Here is a 25,242-nt window from a genome sequence, read left to right as displayed (position 1 = left end):
GATCTCAAGATCCTAAATCAGTTCCTAAGAATCCCATCCTTCAAGATGGAGACCATTCAGACTATCTTACCATTGATCCAGGAGGGTCAATAGATGACCACCGTGGATTTAAAGGATGCGTATCTACACATTCCTATCCACAAAGATCATCACCAGTTCCTCAGGTTCGCCTTTCTGGACAAGCATTATCAGTTTGTGGCCCTTCCTTTCGGGTTGGCCACGGCACCACGTATTTTCACGAAGGTACTAGGGTCCCTTCTGGCGGTTCTAAGGCCACGGGGCATAGCAGTGGCGCCTTATCTAGACGACATTCTGATTCAAGTGTCAACCTTCTAATTAGCCAGATCTCACACTGACTTTGTGTTGGCCTGTCTAAGATCTCACGGGTGGAACGTGAACATAAAAAAAAGAGTTCTCTTTCCCCCCTCACAAGAGTTTCATTTCTAGGGACTCTGATAGACTCTGTGGACATGAAAATATTTCTGATGGAGGTCAGGAAATCAAAGATTTTGTCCATCTGCCGAGTTCTTCACTCTCGGCCGTCAGTGGCTCAGTGTATGGAGGTAATCGGTCTAATGGTAGCGGCAATTGACATAGTTCCGTTTGCTCGCTTGCATCTCATACCACTGCAACTATGCATGCTCAATCAGTGGAATGGAGATTATGTGGATTTATCTCCTCAGATAACTCTGGATCCAGAGACCAGAGACTCTCTTCTTTGGTGGTTGTCACAGGAACATCTGTCCCAGGGAACGTGTTTCCGCAGGCCAGATTGGGTTATAGTGACGACAGACGCCAGCCTTCTGATCTGGGGTGCAGTTTGGAATTCTCTAAAGGTTCTGGGGTTGTGGACTCGGGAGGAGGCTCTCCTACCGAAAAATATTCTGGAATTAAGAGCGATTTTCAATGCTCTCCAGGCATGGCCTCAGCTGGCTTTGGTCAGATTCATCAGGTTTCAGTCGGACAACATCACGACTGTGGCTTGTATCAATCATCAAGGTGGAACAAGAAGTTCCTTAGCGATGATAGAGGTCTCAAGGATAATCCAATGGGCAGAGGCTCACTCTTGCCATCTGTCAGCAATTTATATCCCAGGTGTAGAGACTTTTCATCCGGGGGAGTGGGAGCTCCATCCGGAGGTGTTTGCTCAACTGGTTCAGCTATGGGGCACACCAGAATTGGATCTGATGGCGTCTCGTCAGAACGCCAAACTTCCTTGTTATGGCTCCAGGTCAAGGGATCCTCAGGCAGTACTGATAGATGCTCTTGCAGTACCCTGGTCGTTCAACCTGGCTTATGTGTTTCCACTGTTCCCTCTCCTTCCACGTCTGATTGCCAGAATCGAACAGGAGAGAGCATCAGTGATTTTGATAGCACCTGCGTGGCCACGCAGGACTTGGTATGCAGACCTGGTGGACTCATCTCTTCCACCATGGACTCTGCCGCTGAGGCAGGACCTTCTGATTCAAGGTTCATTCAAGCATCCAAATCTAATTTCTTTGCAACTGACTGCTTGGAGAGTGAACGCTTGATTCTATCAAAGCGGGGTTTCTCTGAGTCAGTCATTAATACCTTGATTCAGGCTCGTAAGCCTGTTACCAGGAAAATCTATCATAAGATATGGCGTAAATATCTTTTTTGGTGCGAATCCAAAGGTTTCTCCTGGAGTAAAATCAGGATTCCTAGGATTTTGTCTTTTCTCCAAGAGGGATTGGAGAAAGGATTGTCAGCTAGTTCTTTAAAAGGACAGATATCTGCTCTGTCTATTTTATTGCACAAGCGTCTGGCAGATGTTCCAGACGTTCGGGCTTTTTTTTTTTTTTTTTTTTTTTTTTTTTTTTTTTAGCAGGTTTGTGACAGATTTTATTACATTAAAATGAGTATCATTCCCGGTTTCTTGTAGGTAAAACCCCTTTCTAGGACATGTTTAACTTATGAGCGGAGACTGTGCGGATGATTTAACACCTTGTGGGAGTAAACACAGTTCTAAAGTCTCAATGAGGAGAACACAACGATATATAAAAAGCAATGAATTTGCGTTTGTAAATATACTTATTAAAGCTTAAACTTTTAGGAACAGAACTAGCGAGTAAAACACCATAAAAAGTCTCAATAATATCATTACTTCCCTGTTGACATGGGTGTTGGTAAGTACAACGGACATCTGCACAGTTCCCCATGATTTTGTCTGTAAGGAAGGATGGGAGTAAGCAGATGTGTGCGGGTGGCACCGCAGGTGATCGCTAGGATAGTTCATGGGTTGTAGCGTCAGATCAGCGACAGTGTGCCCCTTTGAGTAATCTGAATTGACGCATGTTACCTGGATTGACCACAAATAATCGGCCATGCGACAGCAGTTTAGGGATAAGATAAGGGATCAGCCTACACCGGTTCTGCGCTTCTGGTAACGGCTTCCATACAAAAAATGCAGCATCTCCCCGGACAAATCTGCCTCCCCTGATTCAGCCCCACGAGTCCCAGCTGAAACCCCTGGAGTAGTGACGTAGGACCGGGTGAGTGTAGCTGCAGGTCCCAGAACCCGACGTTCGGGCTTTTTGTCAGGCTTTAGCTAGAATTAAGCCTCTGTTTAGATCTGTTACTCCGCCATGGTGTCTTAATTTAGTTCTTAGAGTTCTGCAGGGGGTTCCGTTTGAACCCATGCATTCCATAGATATTAAGCTTTTATCTTGGAAAGTTTTGTTCCTAGTTGCTATCTCTTCAGCTCGCAGAGTTTCTGAACTTTCTGCTTTACAATGTGACTTGCCTTATCTTGTGTTCTATGCTGATAAGGTGGTTTTACGTACCAAGCCTGGGTTCCTACCTAAGGTTGTTTCTAACAGGAATATTAATCAGGAAATTGTTGTTCCTTCTCTGTGTCCTAATCCTTCTTGTAAGAAGGAACGTCTGTTGCATAACTTGGATGTAGTTTGTGCTTTGAAATTTTACTTGCAGGCAACCAAAGATTTTCATCAAACTTCTTCTTTGTTTGTTGTCTATTCTGGAAAGCGTAAGGGTCAAAAGGCTACGGCAACTTCTCTTTCCTTTTGGCTGAAAAGCATTATCCGTTTGGCTTATGAGACTGCTGGACAGCAGCCTCCTGAAAGGATTACAGCTCATTCTACTAGAGCGGCTTGGTCTTCGCTTCATACCTTTTCAAAATTTTACAAATTTGATACTTTTGCTTCTTCGGAGGCTATTTTTGGGAGAGAGGTTTTGCAAGCAGTGGTGCCTTCTGTTTAGGTTTCTGTCTTGTCCCTCCCTTCATCCGTGTCCTAAATCTTCGGTATTGGTATCCCACAAGTAAGGATAAATCCGTAGACTCGGTACATCATGCAAAAGAAAACAAAATTTATGTTTACCTGATAAATTTCTTTCTTTTGCGATGTACCGAGTCCACCCCTGTCTATTCAAGACAGATGGTATTTTTTGTTTATAAACTTCAGTCACCTCTGCACCTTATAGTTTCTCCTTTTTCTTCCTAAGCCTTCGGTCGAATGACTGGGAGGTGGAGTTAAGAGGAGGAGCTATATAGGCAGCTCTGCTGTGGTGCTCTCTTTGCCACTTCCTGTTAGGAAGGAGAATATCCCACAAGTAAGGATGAATCCGTGGACTCGGTACATTGCAAAAGAATTAAATTTATCAGGTAAACATAAATTTTGTTTTCATTATTCAGTGTTACACTAGATACAGAACTGCACAATGTCACTTATAGTATTATGTATGGGGCCTGAGGCTGTGACAGAAATATCTCACTGTAACATTACACTATAGTGGTTGGGCTGTGTGTGGTCTGACATTGTGCAGTTCTGTATCTAGTACTAAAGACACCAGCACATGCATTGCATTTTATTTTCTATTGATGTGCAAGGTGTTTGCACTTGGCGCTACCAGTGTGTGAATTCTGACGTTTGCATTAATTACTGGCAATATTATAAAGCTCCCCCCATGGTGTCTGGCTCATGCCATTTGTATAGCTGCAAGTATTGTGAGTTACGTGACATGGCTGCTTTGTAGGGGAACCATATGGCAGAGTAATTGTGAGGAGGGGGTGCAGTGAAAGTCAGGTTAAAAGTCAAGGGAGAATTCATAGAAGCTTGCACTTGGCGCTGTGAGACTAAACTCTTAAATACAATGCGCATGCGCAAAAGACGTACACAAGCTTGCTCGACATGGAGCAGTTACTTTAAACAGAGCATTCATTTAGGATGAGGTCCGGGAAAGGAGGGATCTGGCGGCCATTTCAAATCGGCCGGAGGATGAAAAGTGATTTTGAACGAGAAACATATATGCATTAAACATGGGCTACAGGAGGATTTAAATTACCATTAACTACTACATAGGAATAAGTCATTATAATTGTTGTGTTGACTGTCCCTTCAATGATTCAAATAGGGCGTGTCATTTTAAACAACTTTCCAATTTGGTTTTATCATCAAATTTGTTTTGTTCTCTTGGTATTCTTTATTGAAAACTAAACCTAAGCTCATATGCTAATTGCTACGCCCTTAAAGGCTGCTTCTTATCTCAGTGCATTTGACAGTTTCACACAGCTAGACAGTGCTAGTTCATGCGTGCCATATAGATAACATTGTGCTCACTCCCATGGAGTTTTTTGAGTCAGCACTGATTGGCTAAAATGCAAGTCTGTGAAAAGAACTGAGATAAGGGGCAGTCTGCAGAGGCTTATATACAAGGTAATCACAGAGGTAAAAAGTATATTAATAGATACAAACTCAGTGGGAGAATAACTATTTTCATTTTGATGATCTTTTTAGATACAATTATCAGAAATGAAGCCCATCTTTGTAACCTAGTTTGTATTTTCTTAAATATCTCTCTGTAATTTATGTTTGAATATTTTTATTGAACATTTTAACAGAATCTTGTACAATAGGTCTGGATTATGACTATGACATTGTGTTCCAGATCAGATGGATGGGTTGATTATACATTCGATTTTTATTAACAGGGTCTATAAGTCTCTCAATCGACCCCTAATTTTCTGTGTATCTTCAAAGGGCAACACACGAGTCCTTAAAGGTAGTCTCTAGGAAAAACCACTTTTTCTGGTTCTGAGGTATCACCATATCAGAATATTCCCATTGTCATAGTAATATATATAAGTATAAGAATAACAACAAGAGAAAAAAATATATAAAAAAAAGGGAAGAAAATCCTAAAGAATAAATTAACTTATTTCTTACTTCATTAGTCATCGAAGTTTATAGCTGGACAGAAAGAAAAGGGGGGAGGGGGGGGGTGAAAGGAAAACAGTGACTCTCCTGCTGGGGGTAACTTACTTTGTATATATAGACGTTTGTTCCAGGGCGCATCCCCTGCTCCCCATTTTCAACTCAATCTAAATACCAAATCTTAATGAACTTCCTTTTTCCCAATCCAGTAAAACCATATCTTGTGCATAACCTCTCTGTTATTTAAAATTCCCGCTGTCTCTTCATACATGGCATATGTCTGTTGTATTTTATTGTATATTTCTGTCCAAGATGGAGCTCCCACCTTCCAGTATCTTGCGATACATGTTCTGGTGATTGTGCATAGAATCCTAATGAAGATGTTAAGGTACCTATGGAAGGCATCTATGGGTTCATGTAGCAATGCTTGCATTATAGTAAGAGTGAACTCTTCGTCTATGAGTTGGCTTACAAATAGAGATAGCCTTCTCCACACCTCCTGTATTTTCTCACAATCCCACCACATATGCCTGTATGTACCTCTTTTCCCACAACCTCTATAGAATAAATTACTCCCCTGCGGATTCATACGGGATGTCCTAACTGGAGTTAAATACCATCGAAAGACAGTTTTCATTGTATTTTCCTTCAGGTCAGCACTCAATAGGCCTTTGTCCGCTGACTGAAGTACTTCTTCCCATTCCCTCTCATCCTTGACTACATCTAGTTCTTGTTCCCATGCTAACATAATATGGGTTTTGGGCAAATTTGGGGGGGGATTGAATCGTTACATAAAATCTAGATATAGAGCGTTTGGGTCTATGAGGACAGCTACTGAGAACTTCTAGTCTCGTATGTGTTTTACCGAAGGTGTTTTTCAGGAAATGTCGAGCAGAGGATTGAAGCTGCAGATAAACAAACCAGGGTAACTTAAGGGGTGCAATTCTATCTTGTAATGTAGTGAAAGACATCATTGTGCCATTCTCTAGAATATCAGCCACCCTGTAGAGCCCTTTGTTTTCCCATTTCTGTATGCATCTACGTGTACCTTCCTGTAGTAAATATGGAATTGGCATAAGCAGTGAATTTTTCGGAAAAATGTCTAATCTTCTCCTCAGTTTCTTCCATAGATTAAGTGTTAGCTCACCTGTGTATGTATCTGGGGTGTGAGTTTTCTTTTTAGTCTGTTGTGCATCCCAAAGGATGGAATCCCGGTCCTCCCTCCCATCTATTTCAGTCTCTATTGTGGTCCAAATGGTTTCTGTCGATCTCCTTAGCAACAATGCATCTTGTGTTGTCCTAGCAGCTGTATAGTAATCCATCAGGTTGGGGCCACCCCCCCCCCCAGTGTTTTGTGTCGGAATATTACGGACCTAGATATTCTAGCTAATTTTGTCCCCCTGATAAAGGTTAAATGATCTGTTTGCAGTTTCTCTATATCTGATTTGATAATTGCAAAAGGTAGGGCACGAAATAGATACAGTAGTCGGGGCAGTATGGTCATCTTGACCGCCGCCAACCTTCCTAGCCAGGAGAAATTGTATTTGCTCCATTTTGTGATGTCTTGTCTAATTTTACGGAATAATGGCGGGTAGTTATATTTGTATAGATGTTGTACCTGTTGTGGAATATGTATTCCTAGGTATTTCAGCATGTGTTTGGCCCATTTGAAGTCAAAGTTAATCTCTAGTAATTTCTGAGTCTTGGGGGGGATAGCCAAGGGAAGAGCCTCAGATTTATCCATATTAATTTTGTAACCCAAAATAGTCGAGAAAAAGTCCAACAATGAGTATAAATTGAGTAAGGATATGAGGGGTTTTGTAATAGTTAATAGAATGTCGTCTGCAAACAAGGCGAGCTTATATTCTGAGTGGGCTATTTTGACTCCCGTTATGTCTGGGTGCGTTCTTATGTTGGCTGCTAGTGGTTCAATACACAGCGCGAATAATAGGGGAGACAGGGGACACCCCTGTCTCGTACCGTTAAGGATAGGGAAGATATCCGACTTATAGCCCCCAGCTGACACCTGGGCCTGGGGAAGGGAGTAAATTGCTCGGATTGCTGTCATGAAAGCGCCGTCAAAACCCATCCTCTGTAAGACTAATATCATGTAGTTCCAGTCAATTCTGTCAAACGCCTTCTCCGCGTCAAGCGATAACAGCAGAGAAGGTGTTCCCTGTCTCCCTAAGTGATGAATGAGATTGGTGACTCTCCATATATTGTCTGGAGCTTCTCTGTCCTTAATAAACCCCACCTGATCTGGATGAACCAGATCAAGGAGAATAACCTTTAGCCTGTTTGCTAGAATTTTTGTGAAAAGTTTTAAGTCTTAATTAATCAATGATATTGGACGATAATTCTGACATTTTTTATGATCTCTTTCAGGTTTAGGGATCACTATTCACTATTTTTGCCAACAATAATTCCCTAGGGATAGGATTCCCTTCTAGGATATGATTGCAAAATTTGGTCAAATGTGGGATCAGAGTACCGCGAAACAACCTATAGTATTCCCCTGGAAATCCATCCGGGCCCGCTGCCTTACCGGGCTTAAGGTCTTTCACTGCATTTAAAACCTCTAAACTAGTGACCGAGGAGTTAAGACTATCTGATCTTTGGTAAGTGATCGCAGTGGTGATTTCATAAGGAACTCAATAGTGCGAATATCCATTTCCTTACCATGTTTGACTTTCTGTCCGTCATATCATTTGCTATAGAATGTAGCAAACGTATCTACAATTGCTTGTGGGTCTGATGTTAATTTCCCTTGGTCTGATTCTAAAAGAGGAATCGCTGAGGCTCTACATCTCTCTCTAATTTTGTGGGCCATGTATTTATCCGGCTTGTTAGCATAAATAAAGTAATGCGCTTTAAGTTTCTGTATTGCCCTCACTGCCTGGGAGTTTAGAATCGTTGCTAAACTGGCCTTTTTAGACTGAAGGGTCTGTAGTATTGTCCCCTTCCTTGTCAATTTGTGCTGTCTTTCAAATTTTTCTATCTCATCATGGAGTTGTCTCATTTGCGTCCTATGTTGTTGATTTAATCTAGCTTTCTCCTGAATCAGTCGCCCCCTTATTACTGCTTTGTGCGCCGCCCAAGTGTTTATGGGGTTAGTTGTAGTATCTGTGTTTATTCCCCAAAATTCCACCAGAGTCTGAAGAATGTTGTTGCGTCTCTGTGTATTTTTCAAAAGAGTTGGGTCAAATGTCCACGTCCTATTGCGTTGTGTGTCTTGAACCCCCCTTAGCTTTAATGATAATATGGAATGGTCTGACCATACACATCCGTGTATGGAGGAATCTTGGAGTAACGAGTGGAGAACTTGACTAACATATATATAGTCTAGTCTTGTATAGGTTTTATGTGCCGCTGAATAAAATGTGGTGTCATTCGTCTTCCCAAACAGAGTGTGCCATGTGTCAATAAGAGAGTGTGGTGCAAGTGAATATTGTATAGATCTGACCAGTTTGTTATGTCTGTGTTGTTTATTGGATAGGGAGGCATTATTAATTGGTGCTATTGGAGTCATAGTAATGTTGAAGTCCCCTGCCAGTATAATTTTAGTCTAAGACCATTGTGTCAGAAGATGGGATATGTGCCTAATGAAGTCGTGTTGGTTTTCGTTGGGAGCATATATGTTGCATAAAGTAACCTCTGTGTCCCACATCTGACTCCTCAAAATCAGGTATCGACCCTCCGGGTCTGCTATTGTGTTTTTATGAATAAAGTTGACGGAAGAATTTATTAGAATTGAAACCCCTCTTTTCTTTGTATCTGCTGTGGCGTGATAATGCGTATTGAAATGTTTCATCCAGAATTTTGGAATAGAATCCTTGAGAAAGTGAGTCTCCTGCAAAAACAGGATGTTAGCTTTAAGGAGTGTGCATCTTGATTGATCTTCCTGTCTTGTAGGTGTAGACTTGTGGTTCATTGATGGTTCTCTCTCAGGCAGCTGAGGGATCTCCAAGCCCAATATTCCGCACACCTCGGGAATGTCCTCTGGCTCCTTGATGGTGATTGTTTTTGTATCTTTTGTTATGATTAGAGCAAAGGGGAATCCCCATCTATATTGTATTTGCTGTCTCCTTAGTAAGGAGGTGAGGGGTCTCAGTGAGCTTCGTCGTTGCAGCGTTCGTAGGCTTAAATCCTGATAAAATTGTATCACATTGCCTTGATATTTAAATGTAGGCTGTTTTCTGGCCGCTTGGAGGATCTTCTCTCTGTCTGGGAAGAAAGTCATTTTAATTACTATATCTCTTGGAGGGAGACCAGGTTTTGGTTTTGCTTTTAGTGCTCTGCGTGCTCTTTCGACATGAAAAGTATAGTCAGGAGGTGAGCCAGTAATCTGAGTGAAAAGCTGTGTTATGTAGTGTGGTATCTCCGCAGCAGTCACTTCCTCCGGAACTCCTTTCAATCTGAGATTGTTCCTACGACTTCTGTTCTCGAGGTCGTCCAGTTTATCCTGCAATTCCAAAAGTTGTTGTTGCTGAGTTGACACTGTTTGAGTTATCTCCTCCACAGTCTCCACCATATTGTCTTTTTGGTCCTCAAGGATATCTATTCTATTTCCCATGTCTGTTAGATCAGACATGATCTAACAGACATGGGTAACTGAGGAGTGTATAGAATCTATTTTCTCCCAAAGTTTTTCAAAGTTGTCAGCAATGTCCTTTTTTGAGACCAAGGTCTGTAGATCTGATTTAGTCAGTGGGGTATTATCTTCCAGTTGCGATACAGAATCGTGATCCGAGTCTCCATCTATCTCCATGTCTTTGTTGGGTTTGGTCAGTTGTGTGGTTTTAAAAAAAGATGATACTGCAGAGGTCTTATTAGTGGCTTTATCCCCTTTCACCACTCTCTTAGCAGCCATTTTGCTAATAAGCCAGTGGTATAATCCCGTAGCAACAGGCGTTCAGGTGTCTCTGGTAAACTCGCTGGTTAATTTGTTGACCTTTTGTTGTAATATGAGTGGCAAATATTGAAGACCTAGAGATATACAATTACCATTGCTCCTTAGAAGTTCGTACTCCTTGCTGTGGGCATTTATTGTATGTCTACAGAGATGCAGAGGTGACCATCATCAAATACTGTGGCTGCTTAATTTATCTTATTGTTTAGTTAGATAAGCTCCCCCATATGTTGCTGCAGAGTAATTTACATGTCCCTTCTCACAGTTCCAATATGAGGGCTAGGTAATTGTTGAGGCATCTGTAGGAACAGGTCTGAGGCAGCACATACTCTGCGTATATATTCCCTGTATTTAACAGCCCCAGCCAATTGTAGATTTCCTGTGTATGAGGCGTATGATCCCCAGTATAGTCTGTGTACTGGTTTGAGAATGCTGCGCTTTAGTGGCTCCCCTCTCCCCAGGGCGGTTATCCTCAAAGGATGATCACGGGAAAGGGTAAAAGGGGTATGACCTGTCACCACTCCTGGCTGACAGGAAAGGGGGGGGGAGAGGGTGTTGCGAAGAGATTTTTCTGCAGTGCAACCTGTTACTGAAAAGCCCTCTGAGTCAGTTCCTGAGAAGAAGGACAGGGGTTAATATGTGGGCTTTGAGGAGCAAGGGAGCCCCTGGAGTGTTTGAGATCTGTTATATTAATTAATTTATATATGAGAGTGGGTGGCCAAACGTCTCTTTTATTTGTGGGTCAGTGTGTTTGGTGTTACTTCAGGGGGTAGTGCATGAACAGTTGCTCACACCCCCTCTACTATTTTTAATATGCAGTGCGGTGTTCTTTGGCACTTATCCAAATTCCGGATCAGCTGTGTTGTTCTGAAGCCAGTCTGCAACACTGCGGAACAGACAGTATCGCAGGCTTGATGCGTGAGGAGCTCCTATTCTCTTGCTCTGCTCAGGAGCCACAAGTGCTGTGCTGGGAGTCCCCTCACCTCCGACCACACAACTAAACCTCCGCTCTCACTGCTGCGCCTGATTCCGTAACTAACCCCCTCTGTCTCTTCCGGTAGCGCTCTGTCTCCTCCTAGAGTAATGGTGCTTTTCGCGCCTTTTTACCTCTGTACTGTTAAAGAGGTCAGTCAGCAAGGAGTGCTCCCCTCGATGTCCCTCCAGCTCACCCACTCATTCCCAATCGGCCAGCTCCTTTATGAATAGCAGGGGCAGATATATGTGTGTGGTCTCTGGGCTCCGCTCCGGTCGGTGGGTGGGTGGTTGTGGAGTCGGCTCAGATAGTTTCTTCAGCAGGGAGAATGGAATGCAGGCCTCCCAATCCTCTACTGTCTCAGCTCCTCCAGCGCCCAGATATGAATATATAGCCCCAAAAACTATACAGCAGATCACTTTTAGATTATAAAAATAATAAAAGCAAGCAGGAGCTCTATCATAGCACGTCTGCTTGTCTCTTAGGCTAGCTCCGCCCCCTCCTCTCTGTAATTTAAAGGGACAGTCTGGCCAAAATTAAACTTTCATGATTCCGATAGGACATGCAATTTTAAAAAAAACTTTTAAAAAAACTTTCCAATTTACTTTTTTTTTTTTTATTTGCTTTGTTGAAATATGCTATGCTAATGCTAATTTCTAATCTTTTGAAAGATGCCTCTTAATTTAGTGCATGTTGACAGATTTTAAAAGCTAGACAGTGCTAGTTCATGTGGGCCATATAGATAACATTATACTCACTCACATGGAGTTATTTATGAGTTAGCACTGATTGGTTAAAATACAAGTCTGACAAAAGAACTGAAATAAGGGGCAGTCTGCAGAGGCTTAGATACAAGGTAATCACAGAGGTAAAATGTATATTAATATAACAGTGTTGGTTATGCAAAACTGGGCCATGGGTAATAAAGGGATTATCTATCTTTTTAAAATATAAAAATTCTGGAATAGTCTGTCCCTTTTAATCACAGATTTAAGTGATTTTTCTATATGGTTCCAACAGATTTTTGAGACATAAGGCTCAGATTGATCTGTACAATCAATAGCTTTAGCTAACAAAGTGGTACAGAAAACATAGACATTTTAAACTGTCTAAACTTATTCTTAGAGGCAAAAGGCTCCAATAAACAATATCTTAATTTAAAAGATATATTCTAAATAAGAGGGACAGTTGAGCTTAATAAAAACAATATGTTCCTCAATCCAATAAATATTTGTTCCTAGGAACAAACCATTGTTCCAACCCAGAACATAAGCCCCTTATTTAATAAATTTGGTAATTCAGAAACCATTATACTTAAACATTACGGCACATAATGAATGTTTTTGTTCCAAAAAAAGTTACTAATAAGTACCTGCATATAAGCATACTGCACGCAAAGCTCATTGCAGATAAGGCAAAGAAAAGAAAAATCCAAGTTTGCTCTTAAACGGAAAAATAACTTGGAAAGGGACATCATTTACAACTCTCCCCATTAAAACATCTATTTGCTTTAATTTATTTGAAGCAGACAGAACAATAACTCCACTCAGTTCTCATGCCGGAGAACGAGGCAGAGTTAAATATCCAGGCTCAGCAACCACTAAAAATGATTATCGAGAAGGAGGCGTGGCCAAGAATCGGCATGGAATGAAAGCTTCATTCCACCGACTAAAATTAAAACAATAAGGATCAAACTCTCTTCTATTATGAGAAGTTCCTGCAGGACAAGCAGAGAAATGTACAATTGTACCCTCTTGCAGTTTCCCTGATGCGTTTTCGAAAAAGCGGAGAGAAACTGAACACCTGCGCAGCCCCATAGGAATGGTGCCATTCGCGCTCTCCTATCAGTCCCTTGTCATAATTCAATTTTCAGACAACTCTTCAAATTAACACTAAATGGGACCTAAAGGGGCTGCCAAAAAGACAAAGGTCCTGCATATTAAAAACACAGAAATGAGGTAGAAATTAACCCTAATGAAATGTTCTAAAACACTCCGCTACAGAAAATATTCCAACTCTAAAACATCTGCAAAACTAGTTTGCCAAGAGTATTTTATATATGAAAAAATAGATCTTAGCCCCATAGATGTCTCATCCAATTAATGTGCCTGCCCACTGCCTTAACCATCCATAAAGGATTTGTCCCACATAAAAAGCAGAGGGTCCGTAACCCCTTCAGTGCCAGCCTCCTAGCCCCAGAAGACAAAAGGCACTTACTTGCATTCTAGCTGTCAGGCAGTCAGACGACTCACATGGTATGAAAGAACGCCACTCCTTACAGAGACCTGTGGAAAAAAGAAAGAACAGAGTAAACCTACTCTGGCTTTCTATACTAGGGCAGCAAAATGTTAGGAAAATGCAACAAGGCCCACCTTACAAGTTCCTAACTGCTTTAAAGCCACAACTGCCCTACTGAAGAGACTAACGTGGAGTATGGCTAGACCCAATCCTTGAAAAAGGGGAAAGAACGGAGTAAACCTACTCTGGCATTCTAAAGTAGATACAATCTTGCTTGTAGCGAAAGTAATCCAATTTTCTTCAGACACCAAAACTTCACCTCCTCCATGCACCAAGGCAAAGAGAATGACTGGGGGTTGTGGGAAGGGAAGTGATACTTAAAGGGACACTGAACCCAATTTTTTCTTTGTTTCGTGATTCAGATAGAGCATGCAATTTTAAGCAAATTTCTAATTTACTATTATTATCATATTTTCTTCATTCTCTTGATATCTTTATTTGAAAAAGGCATCTAAGCTTTTTTTTTGTTCAGAACTCTGGACAGCACTTTTTAATTGGTAGGTGAGTTTATCCACCAATCAGCAAGAACATCCCAGGTTGTTCACAAAAAAATGGGCCGGCATCTAAACTTATATTCTTGCATTTCAAATAAAGATACCAAGAGAATGAAGAAAATTTGATAATAGGAGTAAATTAGATAAATTGCTTAAAATGTCATGCTCTATTTGTCATCATGAAAGAAAAAAATTGGGTTCCGTGTCCCTTTAACAGCTTTGCTGTATTGCTCTTTGCCTCCTCCTGCTGGCCAGGAGTGATATTCCCAACAGTAAATGAAGAAGCCGTGAACTCGCCATATTTTAGGAAAGAAATAACAATTTCCATCAGTAAAACATAATATAATGCTGTATCCTGAGATATTTTAGGGCACAACAGAAAAATCTCTCATATTTAAATAAACAGTTTGTTTCCTCCTTACTTATCCATATGATAATCGCACCCTGAGGGGGAGGCAGGGACTCTGTATTCATGTGACACCAGAGGGGACAATAGACATCTATATGAGAACAAAAGTCCAGGTGTGACCCTCTCATTGTCTCCCAACTGACAAGTTGTACTCATGTGTGTCACACAGAGAAAGGTGACACTCCCACATTAGTATAAATATCTGTGTAACACTCAGTGATATCACAGGAGGAACCAGAGAGACTTCATACTTACAGAGCTTCTGCTAAACGGTAATATGCAAACCCTGACATAAATCTTTATTAACAGCCTCACACTGTTGTGTTTTATAAATGATGAGAAAATATTGTTCTGTATTTTGTTATGATAAAGATAAAATATTTCACTTTATATAAGAAACTGAATTTGTAAAAAAAAACCTCAACTGTACTTATTGCATTTGTTTTCTATATTTTTCACGCCGTGTTAATGAATTTAGCATTAAGTTCTTTTATTTAAAGAGCCCAATTTAATAATAATAATTTATAGTATTTTGTAAAATGAATGTTTGTAACAGAACCAATTGATATTTTGAAGCTTGAGGAGGTCTGTCCAATAATACATTTGTGGGGGTTGTTCCTGTTATCCAATGAGCAATAGATTTTTAAGTATCAGCCAATTAGAATCCTGTATTTCCCTATAGGTTTATAATTTACTGTAGAGCCTAGATTAACTATTTTCATGTAATATTAGTCTGAAGCTGCTATTTACTTCAATAACAAATATCACCTGGCCCTGTTGTATCAGTCTCATCACATTTACTGATCTAATCATAAATATCTTGTGATCTGCATATTATTTTATTTCTAATGAGGTTATTTTATAATACATTTCTTATTTCTATTAGCTGCACCTGTTTATCATCAGAACGTTTATCCCACTGACCTGTGACTGATTCTTGTTGTTAGTAAAGACCTTAGTAAGTGTATTCTGCACCTTCAACAACTTTCCAACTGACTTCTATTATGATATTTTCTTCATTCTTTAGGAATCCTTTATTGAAGCAACTGCAATGCACTACTGGGAGCTAGCTGAGCACATAAGACGAGCCAATGGCAAGAGGCTTGTATGTGTGACCACTAATCAGCAGCTAGCGCACCATAGTGCATTATATGCTTTGTCACAAAGGTCCCCAAGGGAATAAAGCAGATTTGATAATAGAAGGAAATTGGAAAATTGTTTAAATTTGAATAATAAAAGTGTAATTGTGACTTTGCTGTCCCTTTAATGTGTTTCTAATGACTTGCTTTACCGGTGTATAAAATAGTATAAAGTGTATGGGAAATTTCACCTTTAGCTTTAGTTTTTATGTAAAATAACTGTTTGCTGTTTGTAATTTATTTTCATTATTAAATTGTACACAGCCTTTTAAATGACCTGAGGCAGCGGCTCCTACTTAGCATATGCAGGAGATCACATTATATAAAAATATGAGTCTGTTATTGGCTGATAGCTGTCACATGGTACCGGTGCAGAACTACATTTATCAGAAAACAATCTACTGCTCTTTTTAAATTCATAGTAAGTTTTATTGCATTGTATTTTTATTATGCATCTGTGGTTTAGTAATTCTATATTTTATGGACATTTTAAATGGACTGAATTTTCCAAAATAAAATCTCATTATATTATCACGCTATGTAAACACAAATTCTTTATTTTCTTAACTCTATCCAAGAAAACAATTGAAATGAACATTTTAGTGCCTATGTCTCCCACACCCCTTGCAGTGTGATTTAGCACAACTCAGTATTGACCAAGAGAAGTTAAAGGACTGGGGATGGAGCACATGAAAAAATGTATGACAGTGAGAATTAGTAGGAAGTACAATACCAATACTGCAGTATCCAATCTAACTTATATTTAAACAACTGATTTAACATTTCTTTCAGTAAAATTAGTGTTTCATATAAATGATAGAAAATAAAGTTTATAATATATTTGTAAAGTTGTGATAGGGCCCCACTTAAATAGAGTTTCTACCATTATGTTGTATAGATCTGGGAAGATTCATATTTAAGTTTCATTTATAACACCCACAGAGATAACTGTACTATATGCTTGTGCTGAATAAATAGCACATATGTAATAATCTAATCAGCTGATCTGTATCACATGAACTGTTATGCGTGCCTTTAATTATACCATACGCACAGTTAATCAGAACCATTATTTATTATTATCTGTCTAAACCATTTAATATACATTTTACAGACACGGCCAGAGCACTGAGAGATATTAGGTATTGATGTAACTGGAGTGAATAAGGAAACCTTCTTCCTGATCAGACATTGGAGCCTGTTATCAGCATGAACTCATATGTGTTAGGTGAGTAAAATAGATATTATGCTGACTTTAATTACTGTGAAAATAAAATAGATCACTCATTAAACAAATCTAAACTATTTTATTTATATCTGCATCTATTAAGAACATTTGTGTCAATGACAGTTATAAAGAAGGAGCAACCCCCATTGGGATGAGGATCAGGGTAAAAAATAATACCCCCCCCTGTCCTTTTAGACAGATCATGTCTATCAACTGCCTAACCTCACCCCTGACCTGGTTCTGTACTCAGAATACCTTCAATTCCATCTTCCCCTACCCTGACCTCGCTCATGGAACACCCATAACTACACTTATGCCTTCCTTGTTCCCATGTGTGAAACACCCACAACTTCCCCAGTGTTCCCCATACCAGAACCACCACTGATTTGTGTGTTTCATTTTACAGTGACTTATTATTATTATTATTATTAAACTAATAAAGTTTTTGACTGTTTATATAAATCAAACAACCACACCCTCTCAAAACATCTCACACTGATGATTATTCTGTGATGATTAAGACATCATGTTCTCACCCAACAGGTTGAGCATGAGCTGGGCATGGCTGTATGTGCAGTTGCTTGTGCAATGTTAAAGGAAGATGGTGGATGCCACCTCTCTTGCCCAGAATACAGATTTACTTGTTCCCTGGCTGAGAACATTATCCACACGCACCTTGTTTAATGTAGCCCTATAACTCGTTTTCATCAGTAATTTAGTTTACTATGGTGTAGTAATGTTTACATTCTATGTCATCCTTTTTTAATTTGTGATTTACAGGAAAATAAATTTAAAAATACAAAAAGGAAGACATTTTTGAATATAAAAAATGTTTTTTTTTTATTGAGGTGGATTATAATATAAAGAATAAACATTTTTATTTTTTCTTCCATTTCTTTTTATGTAGACAAACACCTCAATAGTTCATATCCATCCTTCACTACAGGAAGCATCAGAATGATACCGCAAACTCCAGTAGTCTTAGACACCAATGACTATTCACAAACATTGGGGATATCACAGCAGATATTTAAAGAAGATGGTGAATTTGCAGGAACTGGGCAGCAATCATTATGTACAGAGAGTCATTTAGTCATCAAACAAGAGGACAACATTTATGCCTTATCTAGTGAAATGATTATCCCCCAGGATAAACCACACATATTTACTGAGTTTTCAAAACATAATAAAAAAGGGAAAAGTCTACAGTCTAGCCAAATGATTCAAATAAAGGAGAAACCTTTCAAATCTACAGAATGTGAGAAAAGCTTTAGATGGAAGTCTCATCTACTAGAACCCCACAAAATTCACACAGGTGAGAAACCACACTCATGTACTGAGTGCGGCAAATATTTTACACAAATGAATCATCTGAAAACTCATGAAAGAAGTCACACAGGAGAAATGTCTTTCACATGTACAGAGTGTGGGAAATGTTTTATAGAAAAGAGTAATCTGAAAACTCATAAAAAGATTCACGCAGGGGTGAAGCCGTTCACATGCACATACTGTGGAAAAGGATTTACACTAAAGTGTAATCTGAAAACTCATGAAAGGATTCACACAGGAGAAAAGCCTTTCACATGTACAGAGTGTGGAGAAAGTTTTACACGAATGGATTGTCTGAAAACTCATGAAAAGATTCACACAGGAGAAAAGCCTTTCACATGTACAGAGTGTGGAAAAAGTTTTACACAAATGCATTGTCTGAAAACTCATGAAAGGATTCACACAGGAGAAAAGCCTTTCACATGTACAGAGTGTGGAAAAAGTTTTACACAAATGAGTCATCTGAAAACTCATGAAAAGAATCACACAGGAGAAAAGCCTTTCACATGTATAGCGTGTGGGAAACGTTTTACAGAAAAGAGTCATCTGAAAAATCATGAATGGATTCACACAGGGGGAAAGCCTTTCCCATGTACAGAGTGTGGAAAAAGTTTTACACGAATAAGTAGTCTAAAAACTCATGAAAGGAGTCACACAGGGGAAAAGCCTTTCACTTGTACAGAGTGTGGAAAAAGTTTTATACGAATGGGTCATCTGAAAACTCATGAAATGATTCACACAGGAGAAAAATCTTTCACATGTACAGAGTGTGGAAAATGTTTTACACTAAAGAGTTATCTGAAAAGTCATGAAAGGATTCACACAGGAGAAAAATCTTTCACATGTACAGAGTGTGGAAAAAGTTTTACACATATAATTAGTCTGAAAACTCATGAAATGATTCACACAGGGGAAAAGCCTTTCACGTGTACAGCGTGTGGAAAAAGTTTTAAACAAATGAGTAGTCTGAAAACTCATGAAATGATTCACACAGGGGAAAAGCCTTTCACATGTACAGAGTGTGGAAAAAGTTTTAAACAAATGAGTAGTCTGAAAACTCATAAAATGATTCACACAGGGGAAAAGCCTTTCACATGTACAGAATGTGGAAAAAGCTTTACACAAATGAGTCATCTAAAATATCATGAAATGAGCCACACAGGGGGAAAGCCTTTCACATGTACAGAGTGTGGAAAAAGTTTTACAGAAAAGAGTAATCTGAAAAGTCATGAAAGGATTCATACAGGAGAAAAGCCTTTCAAATGTACAGAGTGTGGAAAACGTTTTACAGAAAAGAGTAATCTGATAAGTCATGAAAGGATTCACACAGGAGAAAAGCCTTTCACATGTACAGAGTGTGGAAAAAGTTTTACACAAATAAGTAATCTGAAAAAGCATGAAAGTATTCACAAGGGAAGAAACCTTTAACATGTTTAGAAAATAGGGTTGTTACCTTTTTGCACAGCCGATTCCCGACACTTTGCAAATGGGTGTGGTTGAGGATGTGGTTAGGGGTGTGGCCTCACATGACCTTAAAGATACATTCCAGCCAAAATTGTAATCCACGTGTATGCATTTCAGTTTTGGGTAGAAGCATTTTTGTAATATACATGTATTAGAAAAAATGCTTCTAATAAGTTATAGTTGTTTCAAAAGTGTATTTAAGTATGTCCCGTGCACCAGTATTTTAAACACAGCCTAAGGTGCTTTTACCAATGACTCAATTTGTTCATTGCTGACATGATACAAGACCCACTGGTGCTATGAGTAGCTGTAGTGTTTAAAATGCTGGTGCACTGAGAGTATCTAGCTATGCTACACATGCACGTGCAGAGAAAAATATTATCACTAAAATAGTGATAACTTTTACTAGAAACATTTTTGCCAATATGTGATTATTGCAAATATGTTTCTATCCAAAGATGTAATTCATCTGTGTATTTAAATTTTGATCAGAGTGTCTCTTTAATAAAATATATTTTACCATTTTTTTGGTCTGTTATTAAAGGATTGAGTGTTTATAATGTTTAATTTAATACACACACAGCAAAGATAGATGAGAGAGAGATGATAGATATATACAGTTTGGTAGACAAACTGACAGAAGGGTGTGTGTGTGTATACATACCTGTTAAGGGTATAGCCAGATCTGAAAAAGTGTATAACAGGAGCACCAAGTATATGGATAAAAACTTAAACTTTATTTAGAACATAAAGGGTGTCTTCACCCTTGGGTAAGAACATACATGAATAGTCAAACAAATGAACAAAAGGCTGACCGGTTTCGGCTGTTGCCTTACTCCTAGCCTGCTTAAAACTGTTTGTCAGTTCTCAGATTTAAAAACCCTCATCTGTAATCCTATTGGTCCAAAAATCCACACCCCTCATTTTAAACTCCCTTCAGCTTGAATCAATTAACTCACCTCTTTAACATAGCTGTATATATCTATTTATTTATTTACTCAATATTGCAAAAGACTACATTCCTAATCTCCTGTTTATCATTAATAAAAAAAAATAAAAAAAAACATGAAGAGAACTGTTAACTGTCTATTCAGCATTCATTTTTATATCTTTGTATATGGAAAATGTCTTAGGGCTGGGCCGCTTGTGTATAGTGATATATATTAACTCTTGTATTATGTGTTAGTATTTAACCAGACTTTTATATATACATATATACATAGCAGCTCTCAGTTTTGTTAGATCATCCTAGATCGCCTATTGTTGTTATGGAGAACAGGACACAACTGTTCACACCAAAATTGGATACAGCATCCTGATCTGAGAGGAAAAGAAAAAAACACCTCACCAAGGGACTGAAGAGTGGTGAGTCAAGCACTTTATCTTGTATATACACGGATGTCTGGGAGTGGTCCCTAGTGAATGTTAATATTGTGGGGGTTGTTTTGGGGAAACGCCGCCACACTTTTCTTTTATAAACAGTCTAATTTGTGCAGTGGCCTTACAAGGAATTGTTTTCAGGACTACTCATATATATATATATATACTTCTCTAACAACAGTGCATACACCTTACCCCTCCCCCTATTGTATCTAGCCAGATCTGCCAAACTGGAGGGGGGAGATGCCATGGATACCAGACAGCCAAGGCTGCCCCCCCACTGCCTGCATGACTCCTTGTCACAACAGATTTGGCCCTTTCATGGCTAGCGGGATCTTGCTGTCTCTTGCTATCTACTTTTTTGCCATGCTGTGCCAGGCCGCAAGAGTTGAACCCCTACCACCTCACCTCCTTCTGTTCCTCAGCGGATTTGGGTTCCGGAGAGCAACTACAATCTCCCAGACCTTTTGTTTCATTTATTTGCTGATGAGTACTTTGTCAGAGAAGAGCTGATCTCTGTTCGGAAAAACCCTCCTGGGCTGGCCTGGCTTCTGGAACTCCCGGTTGGCCGCCTTGACAACAGACACCCGAACAGCAGGACACCCGCTGACTTTCTTTTGGGGATTGGTAGTTCCTTTGGGGACAATCCTACCCCCATAATTTCAACGGACTGTATCTCTAGTCCCCAGTAGCAAATCACGTCGCTTTTTGGACTGTGGCATCTGGGGGCCGAGAGCTTTAAAATGGCAACTGGAAGTGCCACCGCTCCACCAGGATGATCCCGAAACCACCACCCCTGGGTACTGGGATTCTGTGAGACTGTGGCTGCTATGGAGGTGCCAGTCTGTCTGGAGGAACGGGAAAATTGTGGGATTGTCCAGTGTCTTATCAAGATGAGCTTTGTGTATAAAAGGAGTGTGTGTTTTCCAATAAAATCAGTTCTTGTTCCACCTGAATGCTAGTATGTCTAGTTATTTGGGTGGGCTCCTAAGACAAACTCTCTAAATAGAAGCATCAAAAAGGATGTTATTGTAAATAATACTTTTTAAATCCCAGTTATAAAAGCGCCAGATTGGAAGTGCTCTCCTGCTGGCCTTTGTTCCTCTATATATGTGCACGTCAGTTTCCCTCATATAAATGTGATAGAATCCAAACGCCACACAGGAATATACAAATCTGTCCTCATACTGACCAGTTAACACAACCATTCACCTCCAAAGCACCCCCAGTGTATATTAATATGTCAGTTTTAGGAGTTGTATGTTTGATTTGCATAGGGGAGAAAATAATTATATTTCTTTCATACAATTGGCAAGAGTCCATGAACTAGTGACGTATGGAATATACATTCCTACCAGGAGGGGCAAAGTTTCCCAAACCTCAAAATGCCTATAAATACACCTCCCACCACACCCACAACTCAGTTTTACAATCTTTGCCTTCTATGATAAGTGCTTCTCAGTATATTGAAGCCCAATTCCTCTCAGCATCATCCTGGGAGACATAAGGCTCAGATTGATCTGTACATTCAATAGCTTTTAGCTAGAAAAGTGGTACAGAAAACAGACATTTTAAACTGTCTAAACTTTTTCTTAGAGGCAAAAGGCTCCAATAAAGAATATCTTAATTTAAAAGATATATTCTAAATAAGAGGGACAGTTGAGCTTAATAAAAACAATATGTTCCTCAATCCAATAAATATTTGTTCCTAGGAACAGACCACTGTTCCAACCCAGAACATAAGCCCCTTATTTAAGAAATTAGGTAATTCAGAAACCATTATACTTAAAGATTTACGGTACATAATGAACGTTTTGTTCCAAAAACACGTTACTAATAAGTACCTGCATATAAGCATACTGCACGCAAAGCTCATTGCAGATGAGGCAAAGAAAAGAAAAATTAAATTTTGCTCTTAAACGGAAAAATAACTTGGAAAGGGACATAATTTACAACTCTCCCCATTAAAACATCTGTTTGCTTTTAATTTATTCGAAGCAGACAGAACAATAACTCCACTCGGTTCTCATGCCAGAGAACGAGGCAGAGTAAAATATGCAGGCTCAGCAACCACTAAAAATGGCGCCACTCTAAATATCGAGTAGGAGGCATGGCCAAGAATTGGCATGGAATGAAAGCTTCATTCCGCCGACTAAAATTAAAAGAAGAAGGACCGATCTCTCCTCTGTTATGAGGAGTTTCCGCAGAACAAGCAGAGAAATGTACAATTGTACCCTCTTGCAGTTTCCCTGATATGCTTTCGAAAAAGCAGAGAAAAACTGAACGCCTGCGCAGCCCCATAGAAATGGCGCCATTCATGCTCTCTTAACAGTCCCCTGTCATAGTTCAATTTGCAGACAACTCTTCAAATTAACACTAAATGGGATCTAAAGGGGCTGCCAAAAATACAAAGGTCCAGCATATTAAATACACAGAAATGAGGTGGAAATTAACCCTAATTAAATGTTCTAAAACAGCTGCTACGGAAAATATTCCAACTCTAGAAATCTAGAAAGCTAGAGTTTGCCAAGAGTATTATATATGAAAAAATAGATATGAGCCCCAAAGATGGTTAACCCCTTCCTTGCCGTGAAGGAGGTTAACCCCTAAGTCTCCAAGTCTTGTGCAATAAATGTGCCTGCCCACTGCCTTAACCATCCATAAAGGTTTTTTCCCACATAAAAAGCAGAGGGTCCTTAACCCCTTCAGTGCCAGCCTCTTAGCCCCAGAAGGCACTTAGCTGCATTCTAGCCGTCAGGCAGTCAGACGACTCACACAGTATGAAAGAACACCATTGCTTACAGAGACCTGTGGAAAAAAAAGAAAGAACAGAGTAAACCTACTCTGACTTTCTATACTAGGGCAGCAAAATGTTAGGAAAACGCAGCAAGGCCCACCTTACAAGTTCCTAACTGCTTTAAAGCCACCACTGCCCTACTGAAGAGACTAACGTGGAGTATGGCTAGACCCAATCCTTGAAAAAGGGGAAAGAACAGAGTAAACCTACTCTGGCATTCTAAAGTAGATAAAATCTTGCTTGTAGTGAAAGTAATCCAATTTTCTTCAGACACCAAAACTTCACCTCCTCCATGCACCAAGGCAAAGAGAATGACTGGGGGTTGTGGGAAGGGAAGTGATACTTAAAGGGACACTGAACCCAATTTTTTTCTTTTGTGATTCAGATAGAGCATGCAATTTTAAGCAACTTTCTAATTTACTCCTATTATAATTTTTTCTTCATTCTCTTGCTATCTTTATTTGAAAAAGGCATCTAAGCTTTTTTTTTTGGTTCAAAACTATGGACAGCACTTTTTTATTGGTAGATGAATTTATCCACCAATCAGCAAGAACAACCCAGGTTGTTCACCAAAAATTGGCCAGCATCTAAACTTATATTCTTGCATTTTAAATAAAGATACCAAGAGAATGAAGAAAATTTGATAATAGGAGTAAATTATAAAGTTGCTTAACCCTTTGAGTGCTAAGCACTTTCCCACCTGGGTGCTAAGCTGCTCAAAAATTTTATTTTATTTACTTTAAAAATGTAAAACTTTTTCTTTTTCCAGATCCCCAAGACTTGCACTGTTGGAAAGGTTAGCTGATTACCTTTCCAACCGTGGGTCTTGGGGGTCTGTAGCTGTTTAGATACCTGAGATACAGGCTTCTAAGCAGCATGCCCCCTTTTCCTATACCTAACATGGTTAAGGTTAAATAAAGTTGTGCGGTGACGTCATCACGTCATTACGGGTGACGTCACCGTGCATAATGTGAAGCCCTGGCGATGCCTGTCACTATACAGGCCCGATTGCCGGGGTAAGAGCGGGTGGAAGCCCCCAGATCTCCCTCAAGGTGGGAGAGTGCTAGCGACGGCTCCGAGCCGTCGTTGGCAGCTGAGTGGGAAACTCTGCGACGGTTTAGAGCCTGAAAGGGTTAAAATGTCATGCTCTATTTGAGTCCCAAAAGAAAAAAATTGGGTTCAGTGTCCCTTTAACAGCTTTGCTATATTGCTCTTTGCCTCCTCCTGCTGGCCAGGAGTGATATTCCCAACAGTAAATGATGAAGCAAAATAACAATTTCCATCAGTAAACCATAATATAATGCGGTATCCTGAGATATTTTAGGGCACAAAGAAAAATATCTCATATTTAAATAAACAGTTTGTTTCCTCCTTACTTATCCATATGATAATCACACCCTGAGGGGGAGGCAGGGACTCTGTATTCATGTGACACCAGAGGGGACAATAGACATCTATATGAGAACAAAAGCCCAGGTGTGACCCTCTCATTGTCTCCCAACTGACAAGTTGTACTGATGTGAGTCACACAGAGAAAGGTGACACTCCCACATTAGTATAAATATCTGTGTAACACTCAGTGATATCACAGGAGGAACCAGAGAGACTTCATACTTACAGAGCTTCTGCT

General features: G+C 39.7%; 1 protein-coding gene across 1 annotated transcript; it reads left to right on the top strand.

Annotated features, from left to right (window-relative positions):
• The first annotated feature begins 16,534 nt into the window (after positions 1 to 16,534).
• LOC128659222 (gastrula zinc finger protein XlCGF26.1-like) lies at positions 16,535 to 19,959 on the top strand. The gene is made up of 2 exons (XM_053712900.1): positions 16,535 to 16,642; positions 17,550 to 19,959. Exons 1-2 carry the CDS (start codon positions 16,624 to 16,626, stop codon positions 19,397 to 19,399), a joined length of 1,869 nt encoding a protein of 622 aa, XP_053568875.1. The 5' UTR covers positions 16,535 to 16,623; the 3' UTR covers positions 19,400 to 19,959.
• Positions 19,960 to 25,242: the final 5,283 nt, after the last annotated feature.

The sequence above is a fragment of the Bombina bombina genome, chromosome 5, assembly GCF_027579735.1.
Source record: "Bombina bombina isolate aBomBom1 chromosome 5, aBomBom1.pri, whole genome shotgun sequence".
Taxonomy (NCBI): domain Eukaryota; kingdom Metazoa; phylum Chordata; class Amphibia; order Anura; family Bombinatoridae; genus Bombina; species Bombina bombina.
This window is presented reverse-complemented; position numbering and strand designations above follow the sequence as displayed.